The 14,606-nt window shown below is 40.7% G+C and overlaps 1 protein-coding gene across 1 annotated transcript; it reads left to right on the forward strand.

Annotated features, from left to right (window-relative positions):
- The first annotated feature begins 9,142 nt into the window (after positions 1 to 9,142).
- On the forward strand, positions 9,143 to 13,466 carry LOC123099554 (two-component response regulator ORR23-like). The gene is made up of 8 exons (XM_044521694.1): positions 9,143 to 9,557; positions 9,660 to 9,815; positions 11,315 to 11,683; positions 11,876 to 11,952; positions 12,481 to 12,591; positions 12,689 to 12,824; positions 12,976 to 13,082; positions 13,170 to 13,466. The coding sequence occupies exons 1-8, from the start codon at positions 9,431 to 9,433 to the stop codon at positions 13,224 to 13,226; spliced, it is 1,140 nt and encodes a 379-aa protein (XP_044377629.1). The 5' UTR covers positions 9,143 to 9,430; the 3' UTR covers positions 13,227 to 13,466.
- The last annotated feature ends 1,140 nt before the right edge of the window (positions 13,467 to 14,606 follow it).

The following is a 14,606-nucleotide window of genomic DNA, read 5'->3' on the forward strand; positions in this document are numbered from 1 at the left end:
CTCCACAATTTTCTTAGCCATGATATTTCCTTGGGTTTTGATAACTTGCCAGAGAAACAAACTAAAGACAAAAACAAAATTAATTAATACCTCTAGTCACCTTGCTAGGGTAGCAAAGATGCTTCCGCGGCAACGACACTAGTTGATCTGGTTTTTGATATAGATAGTCCCTACCTTTTCCCCCAAGGGTGAGCATGTGTATTGAATCCATGGGAAGTAATGCTAATAGACAGGGAAACAAACAAGCTATTGTTGTTGTTATAAATTCCATGGATCGAAATCGCATGATTTCTAGATAGAAAATTAATGGTACAGAAATTGTCTAGGGCATCGGGACTTTACTATAACATTATACTTGCACTCAGGATCTTATCTTGATTTACAACATGGTCGTCATAGACACCGCTATGATGTGTTCTCAATGTGTAGATATGGGGGATGCATCCAAATAATATCACTAGTAATCAGCAACCCACATTGTGAGTCTATTGTCCAATCAAGACCCTTACTCTCGAGTGGGGTTACCTTAGTTATTAAGGATTTCTCCAGATGAACTCACTAGGAATTTAATGACTGCATCTCATGGTCCCTGAGGAGTTTCTTCAGGCTACCGTACTAATCCTTATTGTCACTGACTTTCAGTATACCCTTCCATGCATCCATGCACTTTACCTCCTCCTTGACCGATCTATGGGATCCCGAGTACATGCGGGGCCTTAGAACGAGAAAGAGATAATAGACAAATATGTTATGGTAACACATACAAATAATGTTCAATTAAGCAAAGTTAATACGGACATTTTTGTGCACAAGTACATAGGGATGCAAGGCTATGCCTCAGCCCATGGTCTGAGGGGATTACTCACACATCACAATCAGACCACACATGGAAAAAGTTGATCGATGAATGGTTGATAAAGGTCATACATTGTCGTACTATGTGATGTATCGGTTACGAGTATGGCAAGCTATAGGGTGAATGTCTACGGAAATGGAAATGGCAAACTCTTGGGAATGGTTCTTCACAGCGGTGGTAATTTTTGTGATTTGATGACTCTGTTGCTCTCCATTGCGAATGGCACCTTTGGGCCTTTTATAAAGTGTGCTTGTGCTGATGTCACATGACCGCACCTACTAATTACACTGCTGCACCGCTTCTTCACCACACAAATCTCAAAGCAAACTAACGATGGAGATAGTGGGTACCATGTCGGATATTGTCTTTGGAGGCTGAGCTCCATGGAGCTCAGTTTTGAAAATTCTGAATTTTGTCGAATTTCATATTTTCTACATTTCAAAAAATTCTGAAAAAATACACATATACATGAAGGCATAACACACGTCTGTGTAAATTTTCAGGGCAAAATAAATTGAAATGAGGGCTGTGCAAAAAAGATAAATCTAGGGCTTTTTAACACATGATACTATTCATACTCACATGCCATGAATTTGTCTTTTTTGTACAGGTCACATTTCAACGTTTTTCATTTTGAAATTTTACACACATAGACATAACATACTTGTTTGCTTGCTTAATTTTTTTCAATTTTTTTTGAAACCGAAAATTTTGAATTTTGATTTGTTTTCCAAAAAAGGCCTCCATGGCTCCCGGAGACAAACGTCCGCTCTCGTACCATGTAGCTCGTGCTAGGAAGGAACTTTGTGATGATTATTTCCAGAACATGAAATGTGAAGAAGGCATCGAAGGTAAAATAACAATGTACTAGATTTCTTACAGTGTAGCATATTTGCAATTGTTGGCGTGCAAAAATGCCCTGCATGACCGAGGCACGTCGTTGCACCCATGTGAGTCTTGGAGCCCTGCAAAAACAATGTTGAAGGTGCAGCGTAAACACAAGGCTTTGAGAATATGGAGACGAGGTGGGCTCACCTCAGGACTAAACACAGTTATGCTTTTCGGGTTAAGATCTACAATGCGCTTAATCACTCACATTTTGGCTGCTCTAATTGGGAAGCTTTCTGCAAGAACTTTAAATTTGATGAGAATTTGTAAATAACATTTGATATTCGTCCCAAAGATGGTGATATTGAAAATAATATCGACATATGGGTGGATGTGGATATGCCTCCAGTTTTGCCTAAATGTGAGTTTGTCAAACAAATTTGTTAAGTAAATTATATTGTTTATTTCAAAATATTTTGTGTTCATCGCTACTAAACTTGTTTATTTAAAATTGTCAGCTTATTTCTTATCTTCAAGAAATACTCAGAAGGCTATAGACAGGACATACTACAGCTATGGCTCCGCGCTTCATTGTGAGGAGAAAGTATATTTTATCTCATTTATAGATGATCTTGAGACCTTTAAGACGAAACACTTTATCAGCCCAAATTTTACTGGATACGTGCCACTAGTCCATCAAGTGCAAGATGGTAACTTCACTGCCAAAAATTTGGTATGATTTTGTTAATGATGGTAACTTCATTGCATACATTCTTCTTAAGTAAACTACATTGCTAACTATATATGTTATACTATTATGTTGTTCATCAGAAGCTCCCGTAGGAGGTTGTGCCTGACATGATGCTTACCGAAGGTCATATGTATATGGTTAGCTTACAACCATTTCCGCCGACGGCTTACCATAGTGCATAATCTATTTCTTTGAAAGATGCAGGGCTCAATATCAAAGAATGAAGCAAAAAATGAATGCGCGCATGCAACCGATTAGAGATAACATGCATGTGCGCAAGCCACAAATTGGCGACAGGTGGATCTCCATTCTCCATTTTGAAGATGGACCGGTTTAGCTTTTTAATCTTATTTTACCTAGGAGATGGGAGTAGGTCCTAGGTATTAAGAACAATTAGTTAGTGTTGATTATGACTATGATGATGTTGAGAAGTTATTATTATGTGCTACAATGTGTTAGAATGACGAGTTGTTCTACGACTCATGGATGATGATGATGAGGAGGAGTTGTTATGATGATGAGGAGTTGTTATATGACTATGATGATGATGATGAGTTATTATATCATTGGGTGAAAGAACCACAGATTAGATTTAAGTGGATGGATCCAAAGTGACCAAGTTGGATTAGACAATGATGCGTAATAACTCATTATGGTCATAATGATATAACAATCTCTATATTGCTACTATATAAAAACTTGCATAATGGTGTATAAATACAATATAAAATAAAATATAAATGGAATACGTAATAATAGTAGTAGTACGGGGACAAGCCATGCTGCTAGTAACTAGGAGTAGCGTGTTCTGGGCAACGCGCTACTAATAACTGAATTAGCAGTAGCATGGGCCTTAATTACCAACGCTATTGCTAAATGTCACTGTAGCAGTAGCGCTGGCACCCGCGCTACTGCTAGGCCACCCACGCTACTACTAGGGCTTCCATATTGCGGGTTTTCTCTTGAAGTGTCTGTACGCCATTGTTTAGTCCAGTAATTTTCACTGTCATTTCACCAAGTAAATTACGATGAGACTTCAAGATATCAGTAAAGGTTTTATTTTGCTCAGTTTGTGCAATTATGAAAGTATTGAGGGTTTCCTCAAATGAAGGCCTATCACTAGTGCTAAGACCATTATAGTTGTTTGATTCTCCTTGGTTGATAAGATATGGTGGCTTAGGAAAATTTGCAGCATAATTTTATTTTATTTTTGAATTTAAATTATAATTACTACGAGCAATAAAATTGACATTAGCATCAATATTAGTAACAACGCTAACATTTACTCCACCTTCACCTTTTAATCACGCCAATTAACTCATTTTCTTCATTTTTTTTCTTTGGTGATGGACTTTACCTTTAGTGGTTGGCCTTTCAACATGCCATTGGGCATTGCTCTCTTGCATATCATCAAACATCTTTTTTGCTTCACCAATTGATCTTCCTATGATAGTTCCTCCTGTAGTAGTGTCTAACATAGTTTTCGACATGATATTAGGAGCATTTTATAAAATAAAAGAAGGATTAACCATTCCTCCATCACATGGTCTGGAAAATTTCTAGTTGCCTCTTACATACTATTCCATGCAAATGTTAGTGGCTCATGGTCTTCTTGCTTAAAACCAGTGATCGATATTGGAACATAATTGTATTATTTTTGTTGGAGGCAAATCTTTGTCATACATGCTGGGAGGTAATGGTTCCTCTAGGTAAGGATTTAAGCCATTACTTAGCTTTTCCTCTCAAGAAGAAAGGAAATATACACAACTTTAAAGTGTCAGGTGCATAGTCCTTGTATGTGTCATATCACATAATGATAATTTTGTGAAAATGTGTAAGTGGATACCGACGTCCTCGGATGTGGAACCTCTAATTTGGCTCTTTGAACCATCATGACAAGGTGAGGTTTGATCTTGAAGTGCTCGGCTGCAACATGGGGTACTACAATAGGTGGATGCATAAAGTTTCCATTGGGAGCTGTAAACTCCACAATTCTCTTAGCCATGATGTTTCCTTGGGTTTTGATAACTTGCCAGAGAAACAAACTAAAGACAAAAACAAAATTAATTGATACCTCTAGTCACCTTGCTAGGGTAGCAAAGATGCTTCCGCGGCAACGACACTAGTTGATCTGGTTTTTGATATAGATAGTCCCTACCTTTTCCCCCAAGGGTGAGCATGTGTATTGAATCCATGGGAAGTAATGCTAATAGACAGGGAAACAAACAAGCTATTGTTGTTGTTATAAATTCCATGGATCGAAATCGCATGATTTTTAGATAGAAAATTAATGGTACAGATATTGTCTAGGGCATCGGGACTTTACTATAACATTATACTTGCACTTAGGATCTTATCTTGATTTACAACATGGTCCTCATAGACACCGCTATGATGTGTTCTCAATGTGTAGATATGGGGGATGCATCCAAATAATATCACTAGTAATCAGCAACCCGCATTGTGAGTCTATTGTCCAATCAAGACCCTTACTCTCGAGTGGGGTTACCTTAGTTACTAAGAATTTCTTCAGATGAACTCACTAGGAATTTAATGAGTGCATTTCATGGTCCCTGAGGAGTTTCTTTAGGCTACCGTACTAATCCTTATTGTCACTGACTTTCAGTATACCCTTCCATGCATCCATGCACTTTACCTCCTCCTTGACCGATCTATGGGATCCCTTGTACATGCGGGGCCTTAGAACGAGAAAGAGATAATAGACAAATATGTTACGGTAACACATACAAATAATGTTCAATTAAGCAAAGTTAATACTAACACTTTTGTGCACAAGTACATAGGGTTGCAAGGCTATGCCTCAGCCCATGGTCTGAGGGGATTACTCACACATCACAATCAGATCACACATGGAAAAAGTTGGTCGATGAATTGTTGATAAAGGTCATACATTGTCGTAGTATGTGATGTATCGATTACGAGTATGGCAAGCTATAGGGTGAATGTCTACGGAAATGGAAATGGCAAACTCTTGGGAATGGTTCTTCACATCGGTGGTAATTCTGGTGATTTGATGACTCTGTTGCTCTCCATTGCGAATGGCACCTTTGGGCCTTTTATAAAGTGTGCTTGTGCTGATGTCATAGAACTGTTAGAGGGTAGTACGAGCGTCTATACGAGAACATCTGCTTGTACCAAACGACATTTCTCCTCTGTTTCCTCTGTTTTGCGCCTCTAGTTGATTTGGTTTGGTCTCCACACTTCATCCTTCCGTATATAGCGTCATTTTCTTCCCTCAAACCAGTCATTTCCTGTGCAAACAAATTAACCAGAGGGATTTGCAAACTTTTCCATTTATTAGTAATTAGTGTTAGTGATAAGATCAAAGTTTTTCTTGGAATGTTCGGGATTATCTAGTTTAAGTAATGGTTGAATGAGTGTAAAAATACACTCATCACCCTGCAGGTTGGGAAATAAGTGGATATGACACAGAACACCTCTAGATCAATAATTAACAATGATATGTGGACACTCTTGATAATTGTACATATTTACGAACACCTTTATCGAGCGAACCTTATGTTCCCGCATACAATTCCTTTTGTTTCGCGATACATTACAAAACCCGAGGTGAGACTTTTACCAGTATCCTCACGTTCAACACCTTGATTACTATACGTGTTATATTCGTTGCCGGTTTTGTTCTCTTTACTAATTTCCATATTTCAGTATTCATGTGATCTCAATTAAATGTGTCTGGCCAGACGATGATGATGCCGGAATATCAAGTGGGTCTATAGAGTATCCCTTCAGTGAGAGAGGAGCAAATTCCGGTCTTGAACTATCAATGTCGAGACATACTTTTTTGGTATACTCGTAAGTTTCTTTTATTGTCACCCAGTTCTAGTGTGACGTTTGATAACCCAAAAATAACCATCTGGTATGTTGGTATATGACATCTTATGGTCTAAGGATGTGAGTAAACGTTAATACCTTATATGAAAATACGGACAACATAATGACAATGTGATCTCGCAGCTATTCGTAAGTTGGGTCTATTCAACACCATTGTTCCGATAACAATGTGTTCTAATTATTGATGGCATCCTTGTTACTTTAACAATGCCCATGATCAGGAAAACAAGATCATCATCAACATATGATCTAGTCTTAGAGGTATGACTAGGTATCCACTTGGTGTTTATGTTTTCACACATGGAATTGAGTTTTCCTCCGAATCTCATGATAAACAACCCATGCAGTTATAGCCCAGAATAAAACTTAATTATGAATATGAAAATGTAATGATAAATTTATTATTGCCTTTGGGGAGTATTTCCAATACTCATCTGCAGTGTCCTCCTTGTCGGTGGGGTTGACTAGTAGTCGTCCATCACCGCCTGATTTCATGGCGCCGACATCCCCATGACCACCACCACATCCTCCTCCTATGGACCCGGCGGGTGAACAACGGGAGACATGTATGCCTTCTCTGCACCGGACCCCCACCCCCGCCCCCGTCTCTAATCATCCGCACCTTCTCCTCCTTTGCGGCAGCCAACACAATCTCCAATTTATTCCTTGTAGAGCATTGCTCGGTTCAGAAACCAGCTACAGATCTTGTAGAGCATGGCGAGCTTCTCCGCATCGCCGCCCGCCACCTATAAGAATCTCGGCCAGTGTCGGAGTGACCTCCGTCGTCGCGACTTGCTAGGTTAGGCATTTCAGAGAGTAGGATGGGGAGACGACGGGATTTAAGACGTGTGGGGCAAAGTGATTTTAGTTTGATGACTACGAATTGCGGGGCATGGATACATTCCCAGAAGAGCGAGGGGTCTTTCCACAAAAGGGTGACACCACGGGGCGGCGCGACAGTGCTCTACTTTAGCCGGGACCATAGATAGAAGTGTATATGTCACGTATTGGCATGTACAAGTACCGCATTGCAGTGTTTCTCAAGTTCGAGGACATCTTACGTACTAGTTACTAAGCTCCCAAGATTTCCTGGCCTCTGGTGGCTTGGGGGTTGTGGAGGGTATTTTTAGGCCCGTTTATTAATGCGTATCTTCTTTTTTTTCGCTTGATACTACACCACATGTTGCACGTAAATTTTAACAGCTCAATTTAGTGCAACGCTTAATGCTGCAATTAATGTTTAATTAAATAAAAAACTTCAGATTATCTTTTTCTTATGAGCCAATTTACAAACCGGTCACAAGGGATGTCTAACCGCGAACTATACCAGTAAGATTGTACCCTATGCCTTTAGAGCATCTCCAATAGAAAATGTAGATGAAAAATAACTAATTTTTGCATCTTCGTGGCCCAAAAGGCCATCTTCAACTGATGATGTAGCTGTCAGAAAAATTTACATCACCTGGCCCAAGTGATGTAATACAACATCTGGAGATGCAAATTTGCATGTCCACCTCGAGGTGATATAAACGATTGGTCGAGCAACAACCGCATATCATTTCTTTTCCCCCATCGTGCGTCTTCTTCCTCCAGTCGCCGCCCACCCGCCGAACCACGCCGCCGTCGCCCCGCACTAGATCCGGCCACCAACCAGCCCCCGCCGCCAATTCCACGACTTCGCCGCCATCGCCCGCCAACCTCCCCCCCCCCCCCCCCCCCCGCGCCACCCGCCACCAAACCCCACCCCACTACCTTCCCGCCACAAAGCCCCCGCCCTGAGCCCCGATCCCACCGCCGCCGCCCGATTTGCCAATGCCGTCGCCGCACCGATTCGCCACCGCGAAGCCCCCGCCACGAGTTCCCACCCAATCGTCGCTCGCCACCAAGCCCTTGCCCTGAGCCCTCACCCCACAGTCGCCGCCCAGATTCGGCACCCGCCGCCGCCCCATCGTCGCCATGCCGCCGAAGAGGATCCCGAAGAGTAAGACGGGGTTCTTCCGCGTGCGGACGAAGCCATCCAGCAACTTCGGCATGGATTTCTACGACGAGGGACGCCGCTTCTGGCTCGGCACATACTCCATCGCCGACGAGGGAATGCATGCTTACATTGGAAGCAAGGTGTCGATGGGAAACAAACAAAAAGTTAGCAATGTACTCTCTTGCATCCAACCAGAGTGTAACTATGATTATAGATTTACCTTTCTATTCTTCCATTTTTCTAATATTTCATATAATAACCGTTGAGCAAAAAATTAAGCTTGGGCGTATTGAACGAAGCTCACAAAACAATTGTTCATTAATTTCACTACTAGAAGGAGACTTTTACAAAAATGTTTAAACATGATTGCCACTACTATATAGCACAATTAAATGACATTCACACAACGAGCCAACCAATTGAAATAGACCGCATACGAAATAAACACAGAGGACTTAACCCATGATCAAAGAATAGGCGCGGACAAAGTGTGCGTCATGCTCTAGTTTTCATTATGCGCCAGGGAGTTCAAGGACAATCTATGTAATTTTGTCCCACCTTTGGGTTGTTGCAGCCATCACGTCCCTCTGCGCGAGTGTTCTCATCCCTGCCACGTCTATTGAGCTCCTACGTGAGCAGATATTTTCTTTTTAAGTTACCCTACGTCACCTGATTGACGTCACCCCATCTCGTCGCTGCCTTGCTCGACAAGCTCAAATTAAAAGGAAAGACCAGATAAGCTGAAATTTAAAAAAGAAGTGGCCCGTCGAATGGGCCCTAAAACTAAGGGACCTGAACGGCCTCGAGCCCTTTTACGTACAACGGCAAAAAACCGAATTTCTTCTAGAAGGTCAGTTCAGGCCTCCGCATCGTCCGCGTCCGTACGCACCAACAACCCCAGCAGGGCGCCGCATCGCATCGGGTGCATGCGGGTGCCCACTGGCCGGTGGGCCGAGGGCCGAATGAAGCTGGAATATTCTGCTAGAAGTATTACACGTACCAACTACTAACGAACAAGTACCAACCCCTTCCGGCCGCGGAGCCATCTACCTTCAATCCTTCATGCGCGCGTCGCCGCTAGAGCCCTAGCAAAGGCGCCTCTCTGCACGTACGGGGAGAGCCACGCACGCGCCGTCCATCCATGGATCTCCCCGGCGCCTCCCTCCGTGCTCCTCCCCCTCGCGGCCTCGGCGCGCTCGCCGTCTCGGCGGACGCCGTCAGGCTTAGCACCATCACCGCCATCCTCCGCGACCGAGACCACTATGAAGGTATACGTTGCTTGCTACGTACTGCTTCGTGCGTGCAGCGTTTGCTAAGCTTAGCTAGCTGTGGTTGATAAAGATGCTAGCTGTTTGCTTGCTTGCTTGCAGTGACGGTTTGCACTGATCCGGCGGCGGCCATGGCGGTGCTCCGCGCGGGGAACAAGTTCGAGGTCCTGCTGGTCGACATGCACTCCCTAGGCTGCGGCGCGCCGGCCTTAGAGCTCTTGGAGTGTGCCGTCGGCGAGATGCACGTTCACACACATGGTAACTATATTGGATCTCGTGCCTAGTTATGTCTACGCTGTTCTAGTTTATCTAGCGATGGAGAGACGACGGTTTTGAGGTATTGACAACGTTATGAAAGAGAGTTGGTTTGAGCTAAGTACGTACATAGTGAAAAACTCAGTGCTATGCTGCCAGATTAATTCTTCTTTGAAGTTCGTAACTTTGACCCAAGTGCTTGAACTATAAAAAGATAATCATGGTTGCTTCAACTTACTTAGTCTACCGTAATAACAAGATGGTAACCATTGTTGGGTGCGCGATGATGCATATATGGTAACTGGATCTTGTGCTTAGTTAAGTCTGCCGTGTTACGTTTTATCTAGCCATGGAGTGATGACGGTTTTGTGGTTAATTTTTTTAAGCAAGTAGACGATCGATTTAGAGCTGTGTTGCCAGATTCTTCTTTGAAGTATTTTTTTAAGTATTTCTTTGAAGTATACAGGAGTAGTTCTATAGATCAAACGGGCTTATGTACCATAGCTTAACTGCTAAGTTGGGCCGGCTGATGATTTAAGGGGTACTCGCAAAGAACATTGATGTAAGGGGTGTGCTTCAGTTTATTATCAATTATCTAAACGGGCTTATATAGCATAGCTAATGATGGTTTGAGGGGAAATACTTGCTAACTATTGATGTTTTTTTGTTTCATTTTGAAACCATCGACATACCACTATCTGCGCTGCTTTCGCATTAACAAAAGAGAACTAGAGTTCCAACTTCCGATGAAATCGCTATGTTACATATATATGACATAAAAGGCCCAACAAGAACTCTCATAAATCAATCAATCTAACTTTGAGCATTTTGACCAAGCCTGCATAGAAGTAGATACATAATTACTTTCTACCCACTTTACAGATGCTCCTTTTGTTAATTATCATTGGTAAATAATATTATACCAAGTGTGATAGAGTATGTTTGAACCATGAAGTTAGGTGTGTGTATTCGGTCAGAAATAATTAGCACATACTTCATTCCAATGGACTATTTCATATCGTGTAGCATGCATCAATATCATCTACTTAGAGCAAGGCCATGAATTTGTCTTCGCAAAGGTGGCAGAGATAAATAAATAAATAGGTGCAGTCAGGTAATTACATGACTGGTTGACTATCTTTATTATCCATATAGATGTTGTTCTAGAAAATGTGTAGTCGAACTTATATAATTAACTTCGACTTTTAACATATGAAAACATATTCAGATTTATCGGGACACAATACTATCACTGGATTTGCATGCGAAATAATTTCATAATATTAGAAGTTCATATAATCAATTTTTCCACTTTAAAACTAGCTAGCGATCAAAGTTACACACTAGACATTGTGTTTGCGAAGAAAACACCATCTATTTGCGCAAGTAGGAACTATAAGCTTTCCTCAAAATTAATACCAATAGCATTAAGATTCATGTAACAAAAGTTATGCTCTTCATTACTTTAGCTATACTAACATTTCTCATTTCATGTCATATAGTTATTTCGAAAAATGGCGATCGCTATGGACCCCTAGAGATGAAGGATCTCGGTATTATCAGGAATGCCATCTACAATGAAGCAACCAATGGATCTAAGTCACCGGAGGCCATGCCGAACAGTCCATGCAACAACTCACCGGTGGAGACAACACCCACAACAACAACCTTAGTAATTTCAGGAAGGAGGGCAACAAGAAGGAGGATGGGAAGGACACGAGTAAACGATACAAACAGTCAGGAGCTGGATGAAGTGAATGTCAAGAATGAGAAACAAAAACCGGTTGAGAAGCCAACGAAGGCCCGGGTCATTTGGACTGACGAACTACACAAGAAGTTCGTGGAAGCACATGACAAACTCCTCCCTGGAGGTAATGTAGTTAATCATCGTTGTTTACCCATCTGCCTAATTTACGGTTAATTATTAATGGACTAGGTTTATATGCACTATTAGATCACTGAGCCTATCAACCAATCTTATATACCGCAGATTTTACATGTAGTATTGATAACTTAGCTTAGTGTTTATAAGGTAACTTGTTTTGTTTTGAATGTGGTCTTAGATGCTGTGCCGAAGAAAATACTTAAGTTGATGAATGACCCTACACTCACTAGAGAGAACATTGCCAGCCACCTTCAGGTAATTGGACTATACCTTTTGTACATCATATTAAAATTAAGATGACCACATAGTCCTCTATTTTTTATATTTTTACAGAAAGTACAAATGTGATAAGTGAAATGTGCATCGGGATCACACAAATGGAGTAGAAAATGTGCATATTGAGTTTTTTATGTGCATGGGTAAATTTTCGTGCAAAATGTTGCATTTGTCTGCTATGTGAAAATCATATAAAGATGTCTTCTTAGCCTCTCCTTGTTTTTCAATGCACTACAAATGTAGTTGTTTTCCAGTGAAACTAATATATAGTGCATTCTAGCATATAAAAGTAGGATTATACCCAGTTTTACCTATGTTTTTCAATCATTGTTTTAAAAAATCAATATAGTGAAAGCATCAACATCTGTTGGGGTGTAGAAAATCATGTAATTTAAAACTAGTCATACTCCTCTCTTATTTTGTTTTGTGGAGACTCTTTTTTGTGAAGATTATATCCTTTTATACTTTCACTGTTGTCCAATAAACATTTCACGAATTGTATTCCAGAAACATAGGATGAATCTCGATCCTCTTCGTAAGGGCAATACTGGAACAAGGAATAAAAAATTAACACCTCCCCAAGCATCATTGCTCTCTCCTAACTTGTCTCGGCAACAGGTACTCTACTGAAAATCTATATAGAGACCATTATCACTTGCTCGCTCCAACAATGTCATAAACTCATTTTCTCAACATGCGAATAACATGTGTGCAGGCTTCTTCTACAATGATGCAATCTTTGTCTAGTGCAAACTTTCCGGAGATTATTACGACACAAGCTGTTGTTTGCATGAACCATAATATGAATGATTCAGGCAGTCATCCGGTGATACAGATGAAATCATTTAAGGGTATGGACAAGATTAACAATACATGTCTACATGATAAACACACACTATTTGATTATTCCTATTACTTTTCTTAATTTGATGTTACACTACTTAAATTATTTTTTTCACGTATTCTATTTTTTTCACATGAAATGTGGGTTCTCCAATGTAGCATCAGAAGATATGTACACCGGAGATAATGAATCTACAAAAAATAGCACATGGTCTGGTGGTAATTCAGATAATGCCGGCTGCCAGGAAAATAGCATCGAGTTTTCGGTAAGAAATGGTAATAACGAGTTAATTTAAATGATCTTGTTATTTGAATATCCTAATGCTATTTTTTTCAATATTGTTGTTCTATAGATAAAAGAGCCTAAGCTTTCGTGGGATCAAGTGTATTTCTACACCAATGGTAACTAAAACACTTTGTCCAAAAACACATGAAGGACCGGTTTCCAAGACTAATTAGTGGAGAGTCCATCTTAGTTTTTGAATACATATAGCGTGTTAAGACGGATAATGGTTATGTGCTTAGCATTTTTATGTAAGGAGATGGTTGTGCGATCGGATTTTGTAAAATCTCGTTTTGTGGACCACATACTCCAACAAATTCTTTGTGTGTATGTGTGTGTGTACTCTTCTAAAATTAAATAATGCCAATTTGGAGCCCTTCACTCCTCTCTGAATGCATTTTTTTTTGGGTTTTCCTTAGTTAGATCGGTGTTCCTTGTTTATGTATGCAACGTTGTTAGATATGTGACAAGTGTCATCATCCAAGTCATACTATTAAAAATATCACTATTCTAGAACATACTATGGTGTTATCCAAGCCCTAGATATTTTTTACATTCGTGAGTATTCTAGTAAATACCACCTGAAGTGTCGACCTCTAGAATTTTCTTAATTATATGCCGAAATGTCACTATGAATTTGCAATACGCGCCCGTGGTATCCTGAGAAATCATTACCTAAACACCGGCTCCATATGAGCTCATATTCTGAGTTGATGTAGTCCTCGTTCCGCCATCTATTTATTTTTGTAAGAGAAGCACAATGGCTTATAAACTGATTAAATGAACTAGAATGCTTAAACAGATTTCGTCGAAGAAGCCTTGTTTGTGGCGGCCAATTTTCCTTCCTAGCCCCGCAGGAAACAAAATGTTCCAGTCAAATTAATAGACACCCGGCCGATGCACCAAAAACAGGGTGAAAGTTGCACCCTGGAGAGAACACATTTGGTTGAACAAGACCGATTTGCGACATTTAGTACTCGCACGTATTTGTTTCCCCCCTGTTCCAGAAGGAAACAGAAATGTGTTTCTGCTAAATTACAGCATTCCAGATATATACCAAAAGAAAGAAAAGGAGAAGACATACATATGAGCTGTGCAGCAGTTCAGATCAGAACAGTTTGGTACATTTTTTTCCCCAAATACTACTAGCTTATAATCATTCAGTCACTGGAGAGCATGTTGGAAATATGAGCAAATTACTACGAGATTTAATCCGAATAAATAGAAGATAAATCATGACAGCAGAGATTGAAATAATCATGCGAACTAGCATAGTAGATGAACAGATCACATCTAGGGAACATATACTAGAAACATGAATTCTACGACGATCTCGAACAGGAAGGATAGAATCACATATGGTGCAGCGGGAGTAGCATCGCCGGCGTTGACGTTGTCTCCCATGTCGTCGAGGATGAGGTTGCCAAGGTCGGGAAAGAAGTCGTCGTTCGCAAAGTCGTCGCTGCCAGCACATGCGTGCACTATATAAAGAGATGCAACTCTCTCT

Source organism: Triticum aestivum, chromosome 1B (genome assembly GCF_018294505.1).
Source record: "Triticum aestivum cultivar Chinese Spring chromosome 1B, IWGSC CS RefSeq v2.1, whole genome shotgun sequence".
Taxonomy (NCBI): Eukaryota; Viridiplantae; Streptophyta; class Magnoliopsida; order Poales; family Poaceae; genus Triticum; species Triticum aestivum.